The sequence below is a fragment of the Drosophila pseudoobscura genome, chromosome X (genome assembly GCF_009870125.1).
Source record: "Drosophila pseudoobscura strain MV-25-SWS-2005 chromosome X, UCI_Dpse_MV25, whole genome shotgun sequence".
Taxonomy (NCBI): domain Eukaryota; kingdom Metazoa; phylum Arthropoda; class Insecta; order Diptera; family Drosophilidae; genus Drosophila; species Drosophila pseudoobscura.
The window spans coordinates 4,217,102-4,237,450 of record NC_046683.1 but is presented as its reverse complement, the minus strand read 5'-3'; the positions used below and the strand labels follow the sequence as shown (position 1 = coordinate 4,237,450).

At 47.3% G+C, this 20,349-nt stretch overlaps 1 protein-coding gene across 1 annotated transcript; it reads left to right on the top strand.

Annotated features, from left to right (window-relative positions):
• Window positions 1-1,004: 1,004 nt before the first annotated feature.
• Window positions 1,005-18,775, top strand: fz3 (frizzled 3). The gene is made up of 2 exons (XM_001355545.4): window positions 1,005-1,793; window positions 16,872-18,775. The coding sequence occupies exons 1-2, from the start codon at window positions 1,563-1,565 to the stop codon at window positions 18,603-18,605; spliced, it is 1,965 nt and encodes a 654-aa protein (XP_001355581.3). The 5' UTR covers window positions 1,005-1,562; the 3' UTR covers window positions 18,606-18,775.
• Window positions 18,776-20,349: the final 1,574 nt, after the last annotated feature.

Below are 20,349 nucleotides of genomic sequence, written 5' to 3'. Positions count from 1 at the left end.
TCTGGGAAATGGCCAAATGTAAGTCATAGAATTTTTTGTTTTTTTTAGATATTATTATTATTTTTTTAAACTAATATTATACGTTATGGTTTAAATTTTACAAAAAACAGCTCCATCGAGGCGACTAAAAACTGGTTTAGCAATATATCGAACATGTTCGACGCGTTTGATCAGTTGCCATGTTGCCAGCAACATAGTTTGCAGCATTAGGCTCGGCTATACCATCGTTTCAAAGCCCTCCAATGAAGCCCCCACACAGAGCCCCTTTTAAGCGCTAAAAGCATTCTCAAAATTGTCTTCAAAAGAAAAACCAGAACCTTTAAACAAATTTTTAAAAGGTGACAGCAACCAACCACCAAACATGTTTGAACGCAGCGCGGTCGAGCCAGGCGAACCACAAAAACTCTCTTCGTGCTTGCTCTTAGGTGCCCTAAGAACATGAGTCGGATTTTCAGCAACATTTGGTTTTGGTCGAACTGGCTAATGGTGCTATGACACTAGAGAGACAAAACGCAACATTAGTGTTCATAGCCGTCTTCAGACACATCGCCCAGCACCAATTCCAACACCCAGCCAGACAGCAAAATTCGATCTAAAACGTGTAACAGTCGATGATCTCAGCCCAACTGGAGGCTGGAGCATATGTGCACATATATCTCTTCTTCTCACTGCATGCCCTTTTTGCAGTTAATCTGTTAGCAAAGCTTAGTGTCATATGGCCTTAAGCGAGATCGAGCCACGACTCGAGTCTCTGGGCTATGGAAAGGTATGGAAAGCGAGGGAAAACCGAGCAACATAAACGGACTGCAGTGCGAACCTCACCCCATTTTGGATTCCAATATGCCATGAAGACTTACAAGCCTCGTCAACATTCACAGCATGTTGAAGATAAGGGTGAGCTGAACATTGCATGCGCTGTGTTTTCCTTGACGTTTTGCCCGTTGACCATACCTTGTTTTTTCTCAGCAGCACACTTTTGTTGCCGAGCAACATTTCAAAACGGGCGTATTTGAAAGAAACGGACTTGCCGCCCCCAAATGCGAGCATGAATGAGCGGGCCGCGGACAGGGAAACAACAGAGAACTAGTGTCGAATGAACTCCGAAAAGCAGTTTCGTAAATTTTCCGCACAAAAATATCCAAATTGAAATCAAACTACTGAAAACATACTATATGTATTTACATACAAAATCAATAGCCGCCTCAATCTGGGGAATTGGAAAGCTGGAAAATGGAAACACCAGAGATAGTGCCGAATTTTCTTTGATATTTCCCACAAAAATATCCAGAATCCCTACATGCCGGTATCGTTCGGGATAGTGCCTCTGCCCGCGTATAAAGAACAAACTCAGAACAGGTCTGAAGGAGCGTGGAATCCATATCTGTAGTATATTAGTTGTATTTTTTTCACGTGATCCCTCGCGAGTGTGTAAACATTGCCAAATCGTTGCCATGAAGCCCGTTTAACCCAGACCCTGAGATCCTGAAATCCTCTTCTGTCCGGGTGACAGCCCCCATACGATATTCCTAACCCTACCCCCGCACCACGATAACCAAGAACAAATGTTGGCTCGTGCAACGGCACTGGGCCTGATCCTGCAGAGCATCTGGCTAGGAATCGGTGGAAGCTCCAGCCTCGATGGACACGGCCAAGTGGCGGGCCACCACCACCACCACTCGAGTGGATTACAATGTCAGCGAATAGCGGTGTCGGCCTGCCAAGGCCTCGGCTACAATATGACCGCACTGCCCAATCTGGCTGGTCACACCAATCAGCTGGAGGCTGAGCTACAGGTAAGCATGAAACACAGGCACGTCCCATCCATCCCCCATCCCCCCTCCCAGACTCTCGATCCCACGCCGTTGATAAGCTCTGGCCCCGGCTTTTGTGTGGCCCATAAAAATAATTCTCGCCGCTTACGTGCGAAAGCCCAAGCCCCCAACAAAACCAGAAAGAAGGCGAATTTCGGTTACCCGAAGCCTTGTATACCCTCACTGAGTACCCCCATTCTGCTGTGTCCTTTTTGCTGTATCCTATAATCATGCCATGCGTATCGAAGTTAATTATTTAAATAAGCGGTCCACGACATGCATTTTGTTTTTGCATTCTTGGTCATTCTCCTTGGCACCCTTTTGGTTGCGTTTGTGGCTGGCGGCGTGGCAAGGACGTCCTCAGCGGTTCCTTTGCCAGCCGTAAGAAATACTGATCCGTGCTAGTCCGATCTTAAAATCATATTACTCTTTGCGAGGGTATCCACGAGTGGAGACATAACAAAAACAAAAACAAATGAACACAGAGACGGACAAACGGTTGAAAAGTCACAAGCTCTTGCGAAATGTACGAAATTGTGAATGGCAGAGCGGGTTGGGGTTAGAGCTGTGGCGGCAGCTCATCAAAGTGCGACTCTCCCCGAAGACCCCACCTGCACACCTGCCCCCTGCCCACAAGGCTTTTTCAGAGTTTGTTTTTTACTTGTTTCATATTCGCTCCGGTGATGTCTCAGATAAGCACAAGCTAAAAAATCCAAAAAAATTAAGTAAATAATACTCGTAAATTTTCAAAAATATAAAACAAGTAACTGGCAGAGACTTTGGTACTGAAATCAGTACCACACTTTCTTTACTTGAAATGAAATACATTTTGTATGTCAATCTTGACCAATTCCTTATAGAAGTATCGATTCAGGGTCTATGGATTGTCTTTGGGTCTGTTCTGTTCCAGTTTGTAATCAAAATTTCTACACCAACTGGGAAAAAGTTGTTGTATTCGTATTTCCTATCAGTAGTTTGGAAGAATTTATTCAGGGTCACAATAGATATGAGTATGAGAGACCATGGAAATGTATTCTGAATACCAAGAGTATTCCAATCTGTTAATATTTAGTTCTGAATTCTTTTTTACACAGATCTACAATAGATCTGTGTTTTTTTTTTGTTTTTTTTATATGCTATCGGTCTGAGGAGAACACTGCCCTGCCGCTGCCTCCTGCCTCCTACCTCCTGCCCCCTACTCCTGTGGGTATGGTATTATTGTGTACGCCCTCCCGCTGCTCTGATTGTATTTTGTTTTTCGGGGGTTTCATTTCCATTAGCAACGCTCTGGGGAAAAATACAAAAGGGAGGCATGGCTTCAACTCTGACTCTGACTCCGATTCCGATTCCTACTACGGGGCTCGGTATCTAGATAAAAGTGGAAACAACACACTGACACACGCATACTCATGCAGGGACCAGGGGCGGCACAGGCACAGTTATCACTCAGAAAAAAGTCAAAGAAGCGACATTTAATTGCTTTTCAATTAAAAGAGAGAGAGGGACACCAATAGAAGAGGGACAGAGAATGAGAGAATGAGCCATATGCAGCTATCAGCGCTGCCGTCTTTGCATGTTCTATATAAAATGATAAAAGAGAGAACTAGAGTGAAAAACAGACGGAGTGTTAGTGTGGTAAAACTCTTTGGCTGATACCCTGTTACTTGTAGCCAGAAAAAATATAAAATTTACTCCACTTGGGTGCTATTTTGTAAAAAAAACTATTCTTCAATAATGCGAGATGAACTGATCTATTGATCTAATACGAATGAGAGCCATTCATTGTCCGAATACGAGCATCGCCGTTTACACCCTAGAAAATGCGATCAGATCAGAAGAGCTTATACAGTTCAGGTCGTCGTCGTCCATAATTTACCATGAAAATGGTCCATGAAAATCGCTGAGTAGCTGGAAGGAGAGAGAGAGAGAGAACCATTTAGTGGAAATCACATGGGCGACCTCTGCGATTGTGCGGCGACAAAGAAAGAAAGAAAGAATGGAAGAATGAATGAAAGAAACGGTGGAGAAGAAAGAGGCTGCCGCCGCGCACTGAAGAGTGAAAGAGAAATGTGTAAAAACTCGAGGCCAGCTTAGAGAGACACGGAGAGAGGGAGGGGGGGGCTAGATGTCGAAGAGAGGCTGTGGCCTGTGCGTGTGCATCTGCGCTCGGCGCTTGTGTGTGTGTGTGTGTGTGAGTCCATTAACACCTTTCGGCTCGCTCTTTTGAGCATAGCTTGCATTTCATGTCCATGCCTGCATTTGGGAGAGCAGGCAAATGTCGATGACGATGATGCTGTTTCGTGCCGTGCCGTGCCGTGCCTAAGTGCAGCAAAGAAATGATGCTTGGGGAGGGGGTAGGGGATCGGGACCGAGACCGAGACCATTCGACAGATAAGCGGAGAGACTGCATTTGACTTTTTATCTCTCGGCTGCACAGCGCTCTCTCCCCATCGCAGTCACCTAATCTCTATGTTTCCATATACCCTCTCAACGGGTATGATAGAACTATGGAAGGTGCGGCCATGCTTGCGTCCCTACTGAATGCCCCAGGGTATACAAAGTCTCGACTCTATACCGAAACTCTGTTCTTTCTTTCTATGTAGTTGTAACCCTTCGTCTGCCTCTCTTTGTTTTTTGTGGGCGTCTGCTGTGCCACTCCCACTCGCCCTCCCCCTCCCCAGAAGCCATCGCATCGTTCGATCTAAAAATGCATTGTCCGTTTTCCCTGTTTTTCCTCGATTTACTCGTTGTTTAGAGGAGAGAGAGGCAATGAAATCCCCCGGTACATGCCTCAAGTGGCAATAAAAACGAAAGCAGCGCCCCCTGAATCAACCCCTACCCCTCATTCCATCCACTGCCCCCACCTACACACCAAACATCGAACAAATTGAATCGGAAGCACGTAAAACAGATCAAAGGCAGAAAAACTATACAAAAGAAAATCAAAAGAGGCAGCAACATCAAGCGGCAATAAAAAGCAACAATAGCAGCGGCAGCAGCAACAGCAGCGGCAGAAACAACAATCAAATTCGGAGATGGGTTTACATAACGAAGGCATCAGAAGAGCATCCGAGGATACTATATTCGTATGACCATTTACCATATACCATATGCCATGGAAAAGATCAGAAGAACGGGAGAGACACCCAAGAATCGAGCCAGAAACGAGAAGAATGAATTTCTGTTTCCATGAACTTCATGAAATATCGGCACATATCTAATAAAAGATATATTTATGATTATCGATTGGAAAGACCTTTAAATCGAACAGTTATTGCCCCAATTACTCAGGCATAAACTTCCGATAACTTGCAAGGAAAAAAACACATAGTCTAGATGGCAGTCGAACAGCTGTACAGTGTGCTCCCCAAAGATGTTTTTCTGCCAGCTTTGCAGAATTAAAACATATTTTGTATCTCTCATCATCTATACCATGCAAAGCCTATCCATCGTACATATGCTCATTCTCTTTATAAAGTTTCCAATTAAATAAACGTTTTTTTTTGCTGTGAGGGGAAGCTCCGTTGATGGATGGTGTTATCTACAGTGTGGAACGGACATCATCATCATCATCATCATTCCCCTTAGTGGGGAGCGCACTTTCAATTAATTTGCTTGTAATTGTCGCTTGACGAGCACTTTGTCGGCACTTGATCGCAACGCGCCCCCACTCGACAAACAGACAAACAGACAGGCAGACAGATACACAGACGGACAAACAGACACACAGATAGATAGATACATATATGAACAGATAGAGAGACAGACAAGACATATGATAAAACTGAAGAGAAATGCATTTGACTCTCTGGGTGCGCTTGGACATTTGGAACGAACCCTCCTCTGCCTGTTGATTTTTTTTTTTTTTTTTTTGTTTTTGGTGTCCCCCAAAGCTCCTCCATTCACGTGGCAATGGGCTCCCTATGCCCTCCCCCTGCCATTGGGTTTTTGGGTTTGTCAACGATGTTTGTGTTTTGTACTATCTCCCACCGCCGACCCTCCTGTCCAGATAAAGAAAATGTTCGTGGTCCCTTCAAGTCGACATAACGTCAGGGCTTTGAAGATGTCTGCCCTTAAACATGACAGATGACTGGCTGACTGCTCCGCTCCACCCATCAACAACAGACACACCGCCGGACAGGGAGATAGAAATTGTGTTGAAAATAGTAGGGAATGGAATGATGGGTACGAAAAATTATCATTATTAAGGAATATTTTCTTTGTTTTTTGGAATCCTTAACCATTAGCAAATGGGAAATGTGGTATTTGAGCATGTGACAAACTGTCCGACTGGTTGGTATACCCTTTGCTTCAAATAGAGAAGTGTTTTACTCGCACGACTCGTACTCGTCGTAGCTTCGGCAGATGACAAAACGGTTTGACATTTTATGTAAAGTAATTGTAAATATTTGAGCAAGGCATTAGCCAGAAAGCCCCGGCCACAAGCTCCGGCTCTCACCTGTGGGGCTCCGGCTTCCCACACCCCAGACCCCACACCCCAGACCACAGACCCCACTGCACCCAAAGCAAAACCAAAAAAAAACATCAGAAGACAAGGCCGCGGTCCGCATGCATACATACATACACACGTACATGGCAGCCATAAAGCAGCCACGACGACCGACCGACCGACGATGGCGACAATAAAATTGTTTGATTTTGAAAATCAGAACCCATTAAGATTGCTTCGGCAACCAGTTCTCCGGTGAAAGAGAGAGAGAGAGAGAGAGAGACAGACTACAGAGGCATCGATAGAGAGGGGGCCACGTACATACAATATATGATAAACATTAACGAAAGCATAAGAAAACTTTTGGGGCTTCGGGATCCAAAGGAATGTGGTAAAACTAAGGTTTTTTATCGTTTTCGTTTTTATGGCAATTGCCTTTGGGGCTTATCGCTCGGCAAAGTCCCCCACGGCCCTACAGAATGCCTGACTTAACCTCGCATATCAATCCTATATCTCACTATCTATGTATATCTATCAGCATTTGATTAAAGAAATTGCCGCGAAAAGACAAAAAACAAAAAAAAAGGGAAATAATATTGCATAGGTTTTCAGTATCAGTATCTTAGTACAGGGTATATAGGGTGTGTTTCGATCTCAAGAGGTGGACTTTTCTTTTGTTTTCAACATAATTTTCTGTTAGACGCAGGTCTTCCACAATGTCGGAAATAACTTTCTTATGGAAGATCGTAATAAAAGAAAATATGGTATAAAAAATACCAAAAATATTCGGAAAAAAACTTTTTCACAAAAAATATGTAGAAATTATATGCTATTATTGCTAAAATGTTTTAGGTTTCGGGTATTAAAAAAAGTTTTCTATTCTAATTACTTTTTGGGTTTTTTTTTGAGGATATGTTCTATGTGGGAACTAGATGAATTCCATTAAATACACATTTTAGGGGTATTCAGATGGTCGAAAGGACTGATTGTAGCGTTTTCTGGTACTGGTTTCTCTTCCGTTCAATTCCCGATAAATAAAAAAAATACCTAATGTGTTTGCATTGGGGTTTTGCTATCAGTAAAAGAAATCATAAAATTTGTTGTGATATTCTCCGGCGTAAAGAAATACACACGCACATGCAGACATACACACACACACACACACATTATCATCCAAAGTTAATCCGCAACGGCATTTCTGATAAGAAAAGTAACCCAAAAGCTCTTATCAAAGATTGACGCCGCTGGAAAAAAAAACAACGACAAGCGCCAGAGACACGTTGAAGTTGTTGTTGGGCTGCTACCTCGTTTACGTACGCAGACAAAGAGAGAGAGAGAGGGAGAATGTTTGCATTGTAATTATGGCAAAGCCCAAAACAACAACAATGAGAAATCCATCAGGGCGGGAGTTGAAACGACTTAACAATGATAATGTCACAAAAAGCACAAGAACGTCGAGTTCCCTGTCAACCAAAGTCTAGAGAGAGAGAGGGAGAGAGAGATTACATGCGTAAGTCGTGGCATATTGCTAGGAGAGGAGAGGAGAGGAGAGGAGAGGAGAGGAGAGGAGAGGAGAGGAGAGGAGAGGAGAGGTTCTTCTTGGTCCTATTCTGATACCCAAAATTCATAGCGAATCGAATTGGGTTTTGCAGAATCCTGAGATCATTATTTATATGTTATCGGAATCTAGCCAGATCCAATCTATCCCCAAGAGGATAGATAGACTTCAACGGACTTTGAAGTCTGCTGCTGGCGCTGCGGCAGCCACAAACGATTGGCAGAGACGAGAGAGTGAAGGAGCAGGAGATAATGCGAGGCACAGTGGCATGGAACGGGACCGGGACGGTGACGGATGTCTGATGGGTGATGGGAATGCGCTGAACATAACTCCAACAAAATGTCGCTTGTTATTTTTCGGATATATATTTTTGTCGTTTCACTGGAATCCATCTCTCCTCTCCCTCTCCCTCTCGCTCTATAATGATGGGGTCAAAAGGAGCTGAGCTGCAATGCTGACGAAAACAATTTGACGTCCAAGAAAAAAAGAAACAAACAAAAAAGATGGCAAGGGGAACAAAAACAAAACCAAAAGTCAACACACACACACACAGAAAAAGTCATTGCGAAATCCTCAAAGCGCGATTCCGTAGCAACAACAATTAGTTCATTCCACTGTCGTGGTCGTCGTCGTCATCGTCGTCGGAGGAGGCTCTGCTCTGCTCTGCGGGATCTCTGCTGCAGCGCAGCGCTCCCTGTGATCATTCCGCTGCCTGCCCTGCCCTGCCGGGGCCCCTCTATTCCTTTTCCTGGAGCTTCGACTGCCTTCTTCACCTCATCCGCCTTCTCTTCTGCTTCTCCTTCGTCATGTGCAAAAGACAAACCACGCAAAAAATGCGGCAACGTTTTTCAAATGCCAGTCCAGAGAGAGTGAGAGAGAGAGAGAGAGTGAACGACAAGCAAAGAGCAAGAGCGGCATACCTGCTGCTACACGATACGTTTTTCACCGTCGCGTTTTGCAGCAACACTCGGCAACCATCGGCAAGTGCGTGTGGGCGGGGGCCGTGAAGATAGTGGGCCTTGATGAACCGCAAACAAAATGATCGGCGAAAGGGGTATCGTGTTGTCCAGCAGCCCCTGTGAAGAACAGCAACAGTTAAAGAAGCAGGCAGAAGAATCAGCAGGCACAGGCACAAGCACAGGCAGAGGAATGTCGAACGAAGTCCCAGCCTCAGACTCGGAAAAAATTCGAAAAATATAAAAGAAGCAAAAAAAAAAACGACGGCCTCTGCAGCCACAGCCGCAGCCACAGCCACAGGTTTGTGTCTTAAGTCTTTTGTTTTTTGTGGTACCCTTTCTGCGGCGACTATAACAAATTTGAGCAGACCTTTGCTTTCGATGGTACCCTCGCTTTTCATAGAGTTTTCGACTGAAATTAGTTTGCAATTGAAAGACGGGATCCTAACGAAAGCTACGATGAAAGATGAAAAGCTCATAATGGATTAGATGGAGTTTTTGGAGTGTATTCTACAGATGATATGGTCAGTGGCTTTCAATTTCCTTGGGATTGAACGGTCTCAGATCCGCACAAGAACAGCTGTCCAATTCCAGGGTATTTGTGGCTTCGATCTACAAGACAAGCCTTCCCTTTAGCAGGAGGCAGGATGTTGCAAGATGACGTTGAACTTGCTGCCTGTTGCAGTTGCAGTTTCAGTTGTTGCTGCAGCGCGTAATTACATGGCAATTAAGTTAATTGAACTGCGCGCCTGCGCTCGCGTGAATTGCTCTCACTCCTTACCGCTCCCCCGAACCGTATACGAATCCCCAATCGCAATGGCCCAACGCTGCTCCATTGCCCCATCGTTGCTTTACATGACAGTGGGATAAAGTTGATCCATCCAGTGGCATAATTTGTGTTGTAAGTTGCGTGTAGAACTCGAAACGGCAGCCTCATTTTGGTAATCCCGCCTGACAAAATGTCAGCAATGGAGACGGCAGCGCATATATTACTCCGTGGACGGACTCCCGTGTCGGTCCGCCTGTCCGCCACAGGGGCACCGCACCATGCATCCATACAATGGCATGGCATCGCATGGCATGGCTCGGTCTGGCCTGGCCTGGCCGCGGCAAACCAGTCCCAAAACATGTCCCAATTGTATGGGTAACTGTAGCGTGCCGGTGCCAGTGCCAGTGCCAGTGCCAGACCCAGCCCGAAACGATACTCTAAGCCAAAAGACCAATTGAACCGGCAATGTACTCGGTACTCGGCCGGCCAGTGCTCAGTGCTCAGTTCTCAGTTCTCAGCTTCAGTTTTATGCCGCCGTAAAGTTCTTCGTCCCTTAAACGTCCCTGACTGCACCGAAGATTTCTGTCAGAGATTATCTAACTTGAGAGAGCGAGAGCCCCGGGAGCCGCCAACACTTGGGGACAAGGATTTAGAAGCAGTCACTTGATGGCAACTAGTCCAACGAATCCATAGAATAGACTGATCTAATAGATCGTATAGAAACTGGGGCTCAAAAAATATGCAGAAATATCATAAATCAAGGAACTGAAAAGTATAGTTTTATTAAATGAAATCATCTTCAGATGATCTGAAGAATCTTTGCCCATTTCAGACCGTTTCTTTTGCTGTGACCCGCACTGTATACACAGCCAGAGAATGCCAGAGAATCGATTCCTAGCTCTTGATGTTGTGCGCGGCGGCATCCATCTGCCTGGTGCTTTGGTGCATTCCGCTTGGATCGGGCTGGGGCTGGGGTTGCGGCTGGGGCTGGGGCTGGTTCTGGGGCTGGGGCATGCGGCTGGAGCGTTGGATGTGTGTGCCTCTTGCTCTTGCGACTGGGGCTTTTCTGCTCCTCGTTTGCCTTTGAATGACAATCGTCGCCAGTCAAAATGTCAATTAATTGTGAGACGACAGTCGTATGTCGTCGGCATTGCCAGCGCTGGCGAGTTGACAGTTCTGTCAGCGATCCGTGGCACTGCAAAAATGCAGTCGGCGATCTCTACCATTTGAATTGATCTCCAGCTCCAGCTTCAGCTTCAGCTCCAGCTCGATCTCAATCTTGATCTCGATCTGTGGCTCTTTCTGTTTCGGTTTCTGCAATAGCTGTTTCTGTTTCTGTATCTGTATCTACATCTCTGGCTTATCAGAGTTATAGGGCTCTAATTAGGAAGGCAGAATGCTAGCTTTTGCATCTATGATGTCATGACGATGTATCATCCCAAGCGGAAAGGAGTGAGGGACGGGCAGAGGCCAGGGGCAAGCCAGGGCATCTTAATTATGCAAATTATTGCCAGAATCAAGTCAGCGATCGCGATCTGCCTGCGATTGAGACAAAAATCTCAGCAAATAAGAAAATATACGAGTAAAATCCATCCCCAAGAAATATAGAAATACAATTTTTTGGTCCGCTTGCTAATTGCAAGAGCTCTCTCGTAGCGAAAATTAAATCAATTGACTTTGATGTTGAGCCGACAACGAAAACGGCGATGACGACGACGACGACGACAGCCCGGCCCCACTCGATCTTCCCTCCGAAATCGTCCGAAACAGCATTCGAGCATTCGTGCACAGCTGTCAATGCGAATCAGCCGGAGTCGGAGCGTCAGCGTCAGCGCCAAACGGCAACTAAATCAAATAAAGCGCAAATCAAATAAAGTACCACAATGCACGAAAGCCGAATAAACAAACCCACACACATGTCTCGTCGGATGGATGACCGACGAGTGCATACCCTAGCAACAAGAGGCCCCCCCCGCAAACCCAGATAAAACAGTTTACCTCTCCATCTCTCTCTCTCTCTGTCTGGATTCCGATCGGATATAGCTTTAAGCCGACTACAAAAATCATGCGACTCTCGCACTCGCAGGGTGGGGAATGGCAAGCGAGACGCAACGGCTGGAAAAAGATGAATCGTTGCCGGCTCGCAGAGAGCTGCTACGCTGCTGCCAAACTGCTGACTGTTGACTGCTGACCAAAACTCGACTTTGAGCTTCGCCGGGCCTAGCCGGACAGGGGCATCTATCCGTCCATCCGCCTATCCGTATATATGGCTTCGCCTGTTATGTGCGACGCGGCGCAGCGGTATTTCCAGTCAGCATTTTGCAACACTTTTCACTCTGACAGCCGGCAAATTGCTTTGGGGGCCGCCTTAGCATTAGCCACAATCCCCAGCCACATCCGAATCCGAATGAAGCGTGCCGCATAGATGGCTCGCAGAGATACAGGATAACATGGCCGAGTGGAGCCTCTGTCACGGCGTGGCGTGAAGTGGCGGGCGCTGAGAGATGAAAGGCCTCCTATCCAGGATGAAAGAAGAGGTCGGAGAGATCCTCTCTGCGTTTCTCGCTGGCCGATTGGCAGGCCCTTCCACTCGTGTAATTCAGTTCTCAATTGTTTAATTATCGAATATCCCATTGACACATTGAGTAATTCCTGTTTAAGAACCAAATATTCCACTCCGAATGACCGCATATCAATAACAAAGTGCATTCATCGATACTTCGATTGCATTACCATTCCCATTTGAAGACCCATTGGGACGAGGCGGGGCGGGGCGCCTAAGCCCATATTCGTGGGCACACAGTCCGTTCCACGATCCGGTCTGGGACTGGGCCTGAGACTGGGACTGGGTTGGGCTCTGCAAGCGTAGAAAATTATAAATTAATCCATTACCTAGATTATGCAGATGTCTGAACGCATTAAGTGTCCATGGGCCAGTACCATGCAGCAGCAGCGGAGGATCTGTTGGATCTCTTGGGCATTAAGCGTTGTTAATGAATGAACACACGACACAGCCAGAGCCAGAGCCAGAGCTAGAGTCCAGAATTGAGTTGAGTGGCGTTTCCATCTGGTTTCAGTCCGCGGTGGTGGCGGTTGGGGAGAAGGAGGAGGTGCCACAAGGTTGTGTGGCACTAATGAAAGTCAAAGATATCGCAGCCGCCGCTGGATAGTTTCTGAGTGCGGCGGCAGCTGTTTAGGGGTTCGTTCTCCATTTCCATTCCCTTCCATTCGATTCCTTTCAAAAATATTCAAAGTCAAAGTGCCGCGCGACAAAGTCTGTCCGCCGTCCCCTCCGCACTCGACCACCGTCCCTTCCTCTCGTTTCGTTGCCATTGCACTCGCTTCGAAATCATTAATCAAAATTGAAAAATCATTAAGTTCACGTTTTTCGTTCGTTCGGTTTTTTTGGGAGGTGTCAACTCTCGCATTGTTGTTGGTCTTGTAATTGAATTGTGAACACGGGCACACGAGGAGGGGCACCGCAGAGCACCGCAGAGCACCAGACCCAGGCCAGGTCCCGCTCAAATTGAACAAAATTAAATGCTTTTGGTCTTCATCCGAAAAAAGTGTGAAACACGCTGCTGCAAACCGAAAGACAAGAAAGAAAAAAAAAACAATTTTTAAAGAAATTGCCGCCAGTCTCCGCGTCTCTACAGCCACAAAACGAAACCCGAAAAGAGCTCCAGGCGATCGCTGGAGCGAAGCAGAAACGGTTCATTATTATTTTTGTTTTTGTGTTGTTTTTTAAGTAAATTAAGCAGAACTTTGCTGTTTGCTGTTCAAGCCGAGCCGCCCGATGACACAAAACGTACGATCATTTAATGATTGTTCAAAATCCTCATCAAAGTCAGAAATCATTGTTTGAAACACATAAATGTGTACACACAAAGAACTCAGACTACTCGTTCGAGTAATACTCCTTTTCCACTAGCGGACGCACATTCTCCTAGTCGAAAGGATTCATTCGATAGGGAACCTATGCCACGATATCCGCATTTGTGATGGACTTTTCTTGATGAAATTATTTTTCCTTGAAAATTCTCTTAAAACAGCAGAAAAACACAGCATAAGAACATATTTTATAGAGATTTTTGCTGTATTTGATATGGTATATCTATTCGCTTCTATAAACATCGCATGAATACAACACATACATATGTACATACTGGTATGTTTTCGTTCCTTGAACCCCCACTGACGCTCAAACCCTTTCAAATTGCCGACTTTGTTACTGTCTGTAATAACAATAATTTCGTTTGCTGGAGACCAAAACGAATTTGTCGCTTGGTGTCGGGTGGACGGATGGACGGACAGACGGATAAACTGCGGTGCGGCGAGCCGCGGCGAATTGCCAACTTCTTCGTTGGGCTTTTGCGTGGCCGAAAAAATAACAGCAGCGCAGCAGCGGAGGCCTGGCTATGGCGCTGCGAGTGGAAGGAGCACGGCAACATAAATGCTCAAAGCGTTGCAGATTGCATTCGCTGCGCAGGCTGGAGAGGGCTAGAGGGGCAGGGGGTGGATCGGCTTGGGGGTGTGACTGGAGGAGAGGAGTGTATGGCGAGATGATGATGATGACCAAGCATTGCTCTTTTGCATTAATAATACATTTTAGACACTCGTCAAGCCTTTGCTCACGGTCTCTCTTCCAGCTTGTCGCTCTCTCGCGCTCTCCATCTCTCTCTCAGTTCACCTGCACTGTATTGATAGAAGGTGAGGCAGAGCTCCCTCTAACGCTAGCCCTGAGGATCGGCTGGGGTATACCTCACCCTATATTAGTACACCTTGCCCTCCGCCAGCCGATTGCCCATGCATTTTTCTCTCTTCTTTTTGGACTTTGCTTTTTCGTTGTTGTTGTTGTTGTTGTGCTGGCTGCTGCGCCTGATGATGATGAGGTTCACTTGCTGTGCGCTTTTTGCTGGGTTTGTTGTTGCTGCTGCATCATTAAATTATTATTGCCCGAAGCTATTTTTCATCGAAGTGTGAGTAGAGCAGAGAGGGAGAGTCGAAAGGAAGAGAAACAAAAGCTACACAGAATTGGAAATCGCGTGTCTAATGCTTCATTCGAGATGCCCGGCGGTTCTTCTGCTATCTGCCCCCGTCCCACCATCTTCACATCCCCATACTCTCCCCCTCCTCCACCTCTATCTCTTGTTTCGGCCGCTCCTCGTCTGGGCCGCTTTCGGCCTTTCGTCTGGGCCTAATGTAGCTTAATTATACAACCAACAGCAGCAGCAGCAGTGGTGGAAGCAGCAGTGGAAACAGCAATAACAATTCGGTTACTGTTAGCCCCCACAATATCAGAGCCAAGAACGAGTTGGCCTGTCCAAGAGGCAGCCCATCAAATCCATGTCAAAGTCCCGCTCTGGGAGTCACTGCCGCGATATCAGAATGATGCCTACACAGAGAGAAAAGCTTGACAACTTGCCTAAGATAAGAACTTAGATCTCTGTCTGATCCAGCCCATAAGCGAACGGACACCACAAGCGATTCGGCAAATCCCCCAACCAATGATATTCCGATATAATTACGGACCATCGAAATTTATTTCAGTGTACTCCTGCAGCCGGAACCTTGGAACTCTTTCCTGAGAAAACGTTTCTCGATAATTTGATGCAGTTTTTTTTTGTCGTTTTTTATTGTTTTTTTCTCTCTCTCTTTGGGTTTCTGGGCCCCCGAAACCTTGCTGTTCCTGTGCTATCCTGTCCCTCGTTTTTTCTTTTTTTTTGCCCTGGACTTGTCTAAAATTCCACAAACTCATAAATGTTGATGCGTCTGGTCCGTCATCGTCATCGTCATCATTGTCGTCGTCGTCGTCGTCGTCCGGTCGGGGCTCTTTTGATGGACAATGGTATGGTTTGGTATGTGTCTGACTCGGTTTGTGGCTGGTTTTTGCTCCGACATAGTGTTCCATGGATTAATTTCGCATCAAGACGAATGGAATCTGGCTTCATTTGATGTTATTAGATTGCATGGCCAGTAATTGACAATTAATTGCCATCGACAACAACTGCAAATGGTAATGGAATGGACGTTCGCGTCCACGTCCACGTCCACGTCGGACGCGGGATGCCATTTGAAACGTTTTCTTTCTTATGTGTGAAATCTGACGCAAGTTTTCACACCAAACATTCATTCACACACATCGTAATGATCAAAGGAATGGAAACAACAAACAACAAACAACAAGAAGCATGAGACCCTTTTCCACTTCAGAGGAAAACCCGGACTACTGGTTCGATTTTCTAATATTTTGTGGGGTAGAGATAGATACATAGATACTTGCCAAGATCTACCATATATGGGTTACATACATACATATGTACATATATCGAAGTATACGACTTTTATCAATTAGCAACATTTAATTATATCGCTTATATCGATGGAATGGCCACATAAAAGATTGCCGCCCAAGTAATTAGATCGAAATTTGTTGTTCGATAAGCAAAATCGAAAAAAGGAGAACAGAAACTACACGGAAATTACTAAATAGTACGCCTCCAGGAAAACAAAGCAAAAACAAATTGCTTCTAAACAAAAGATCGGATCTGATTCCAATTTTCCATATCCCATAACCCATCCCCCCCATTCCCCATTCCCCCTTTTCCTCTTCACACTTTGGCGCTTCTTGGCTTTTGTAGTTTCGGCGCGAGGTCTATAATTTTATCTAATAATAAAAATGCCATAAAAACTTAGTCAAACAGTTGGACTTTGTTGTGGCGCCTGCTCTTTGTTGTTCCGCCGACACGACGCCATCAAGCAGCATTAACAATAGCCACAACACCAGATACTCGTAATTCAACAAATGCTGGCCACTTGCAACAATTGAGCCCAACAGTTGTTTGGCTCGTCTAATGTCTGGTATTAAAATTAGTTGAAATTGCAAATTACAAATCGTATAATGCTAGTGATTTCCCCTCATATACATCATAGACGTACTCTCGTACTCGCGTGGGTCTGAAAGGCTTTCATTTGGGAGCATCGCATCGTAGGTGAAGTACAAATAACAAAGATAATAGTTATTTTTTTTGTATCGTCTTTTATCTGAAGTTAATGCAATGTTTCCCTTTCCATCAACATATATTCCCTGAAGGAAATATTGAAAAATATATTCGTAGATCTGCTGATCTTTAAGACTAGGTGCTCCTAGAATAGATGCCCCTCTTTGCCTGAACGACACCGAAATGCTTGAATGTCGGACTTTGGACAGGGCTGAGAATAGCACTTAGATCTATATTGTAGACCCCCCAACCCCCCACCCTTTCCTCGATGCAATGAACCACCACTAATAATTGTTGCATGTCATTCTTGTTGCCTTTCCTTGCAGATTGCCAAGCTGCTGCCTTTGATCGAGTCGGGCTGCTCGAGGCGGGCGCGGTTTCTGCTCTGCTCGGCGCTGTTTCCGCTCTGCACGCCGGATGTGCCACGGCCCGTGACCGCCTGCAAGTCCCTCTGCGAGACGGTGAAGGGGGAGTGCGCCGCCAATGCCGGTCCGGAGCTGATGCAGCTGTGGCCCCCCTTCCTCAGCTGCGAGAGTCTGCCGCAGCCGGAGAAGCACGAGCTGTGCATGCAGATACCCCAGGAGGGTGTCCATGCGGCGCCAACGGCCAGTGCGGCCGCATCGGAGACTGCCCCCGCCCAGGAGCCCCCCTTGCAGCAGCAACAGCAGCCACAGCAGCAGTTGCAGCATCCGCAGCAGCAGCAGCAGCAACAGCAGCACATGTCCCGCTTTTGGATGTCCTGGAAGACGGGTGGGCCCCTGGGAGGCGGGAACGGCGGTGGAGGAGGTGGCGGCGGCGGCAGCCTGGCCGGTATCATCTGTCCGCAGAACTTCAGCGGAAGCCACCTGAATCCGGAGGAGTGCCTGCCCCAGTGCCAGCGGGACGCCTACCACACCACACAGCAGAAGAAGCTAACGGAGAGCCTGATCCTGGGCCTGTCCGCCGTGTGCTTTGTGCTCACGCTGTTCGCGCTGGTCACCTTCTGGGCGGAGCCGACGCGGTTCGGGTACCCGGAGCGCCCCGTGCTCTTCCTCTGCCTGTGCTACAACCTGTTCAGCGTGTGCTACCTGGAGCGGATCGTGTTCCACAACCAGGCGCGGAGTCTGGCCCAGCTTCAGGAGCCGCAGGGGCTGCGGCTGCGTCCCGCCTGCCAGCTGACGCCGCCCTGCCTGGCCTCGTACATCACCACCTCGTACCTGAGCCTGTGCGCCGCCAGCTGGTGGCTGATCTTCGCCCTCTGCTTCTACCTCTCGTCGCACAAGAAGTGGTCCAGCGAGGCGCTGGAGAAGCGTTCCGGCCTCTTCCATGTGCTGGCCTGGGTGCCGCCCCTGGTGCCGCCGATCGCGGCCCTGCTCCTGGAGCGTGTCCGACCCAGCGAGCTGACGGGCATGTGCTCGGCCCCCGGATTCGTGGAGCTGCCCGCCCTGGTGCTGCTCCTCCTGGGGCTGTACTTTACGCTGCGCGCCTCCCGCTCCCTGCACTCGCTGCAGCAGCAGCTGCAGCCCACGCTGGCCCACCACCGCTTCGGCCAGATCCGGAAGCGGTTCGTCATCTTTTCGCTGCTCTTCTTCGTCCCGACGGCGGCGGGCGTGGTGGCCGCCCTCTGCGAGCGCTTCGGCGATCCCGTTCCCAGCTGTTCGACGCTCGAGGACTGCGCCTCGCCGGATCCCCTCACCGCCTGGCCGGCGCTGGTGAGGATCTTCTTCCAGTTGGCGGGCGGCACACTCACCGGCATGTGGGTGTGGTCCCGCAAGACCTGCGAGAGCTATCGCAGCCGTCTGGTGGCCGGCGGTACGCCCACCTCCTCTCTGATGGCCCAGAGCAAGTCGGGGGCGAACGGCAATGGGGTCCATGCCGGTGCCAATGCCATGGGAGGCGGCGGATCCGCTCTGCCTAAAAAGCATCTCTACACCAGCGGCAAATCGATGCTGGCCAGCGGAGGCATTGGAGGCATTGCAGGTTTCGTGGGAGGAGGGGGCGGAAGCGGCACCGCTCCGCTCTATGCCGGCATTAGCTTCCACAATGTCCCCGTCTATAATCCCAACCAGTCGCGTGTCTAAAAAGGGATCCGATGGCTCAAAGCCTGATCAATGATCTGGATACATACTCGTATGCATCGCCCATTAAACAAAAACAAATTAATAAATTATCAATTGAAATGTGTTAATCGATTTTAAGTCCCCATTTTGAATAGTTTTTAAGTATCACCTAAGTCCTGTGTAAATAGAGGAATCGTATTTGTACGTGTATTTTATTTTCTGTGTATTTGTATTTTTTTTTTGTAATTAATTTGTTTCTAGGACCTTAATTTAATTAAAATTGTGAATAAATTGTAAACTATAATATTTAAATGAGAAATTAAAGTTTGTTTTCATCTGCAATCACAAGATAGAGTACTTGAGCTGCCCCTAACATACCCTAAGATGTTCTTAAAGATGTTCCCAGCAGAAACCAAAAAATCGTAAACATAGTAAAGGAACTTTTTGATGTGATCATCCTTCAAATATTGATAATGGATCGGATATCGAAAGAAACGGAAGTGTACGATGCTATTTGAAAATATAACAATCGGATAATCATCGTTGTTTACTCGTTGTCGTTCCTCGGTCCAAGCTGTCACTCTATCTATCGTCTCTAGACAATTGACAATGCTGCGAAATACCCTGTGGATCTACTGTCCTGTTCTGTTCTTCGCGGGTAGACCCTCGAGCAATAACTGGAGAGACTTAAGTAGGTACTATGTAAATGGTTTTATGGTTGTTCCCTCCGGAACAGGCACCAGTATTAAGTACTCTTCAGGAAGCACCATCCCACTCGACGAGGTTTCTTGGGTCACAGAATCAATACATCTATAATGCTCATCCCTTAGCGAATACTTGCATATTACTGATGATACCATCCTGCCCTTTCGGTGGCAGTGGCCGAGTGGTATCCAAATCAGTGAGATTCGAAATCCAAGTGCATTGAGGGCCCCCGCTGTGCTTCTTGCGATTCTCACGTGCCTCGAGGTTCCTCCTTTCTCTGTCCCACCATATGGGTTAATTATGCGAGAGCGGCACTCTGGCGGGGCAGCACGAATTCGTTTAATTGCAACAAAAGGAAGCTAAATTGTTGCTATTGTTCGGCCCCTGCAATGGCAGCGGCAATTAGAAGGAAAATGCTTAATGACAGAGGCACCGGCGTTGATTGCCAGCGTTTTGCTAAGAGCCCCACCCTTTCTCTTTCTCTTTCCCTTCTTCCTTGCTCCCTCTCCACTCTCCCCCTCACCTAATCCACCGCCTGTAGGCATCGCCTCGTCTGCCCCTGGCCCTGCCTCTGTGCTACCTGTTGTCCTACCTGTGCGTGTCGTGTCTCTTCTGGGTCTTCGTTGCAACGTTGCAACGCCACCCTGCGAGAGTGTCACACACATTAAGAGACACGTCGGGACACGCTGGTAGTCGACTACTGGGGCACCCCTTAAAGGATGATGTGTGTGTGTGTGTGGGGGGGGGGAGGGCATGGGAATGGGCACCGAACAGCAGCAAAAGCAATTCAACAACGGGCTTAATAGCCGAGCCGCAATTAATTTGATTGAAGCTGCCACACCGCGTGCCGGGCAACGTTTCTATCCAACAAATTGCCAGGCGGTCGGTGCAACAACAGAAACATGTGGCAGCAACAGAAACAGCAGCAGCAGCAACAACCACAAGCAGCGGCAGCAACTGTGCAGCAAGCGTGCAATTAACTCTTGTGCGCCAAGATCAAAGCGATTAAAGCCGCCCTGGCAAACAGACAGACAGAAAGACAGACAGACAGACGGCCAGA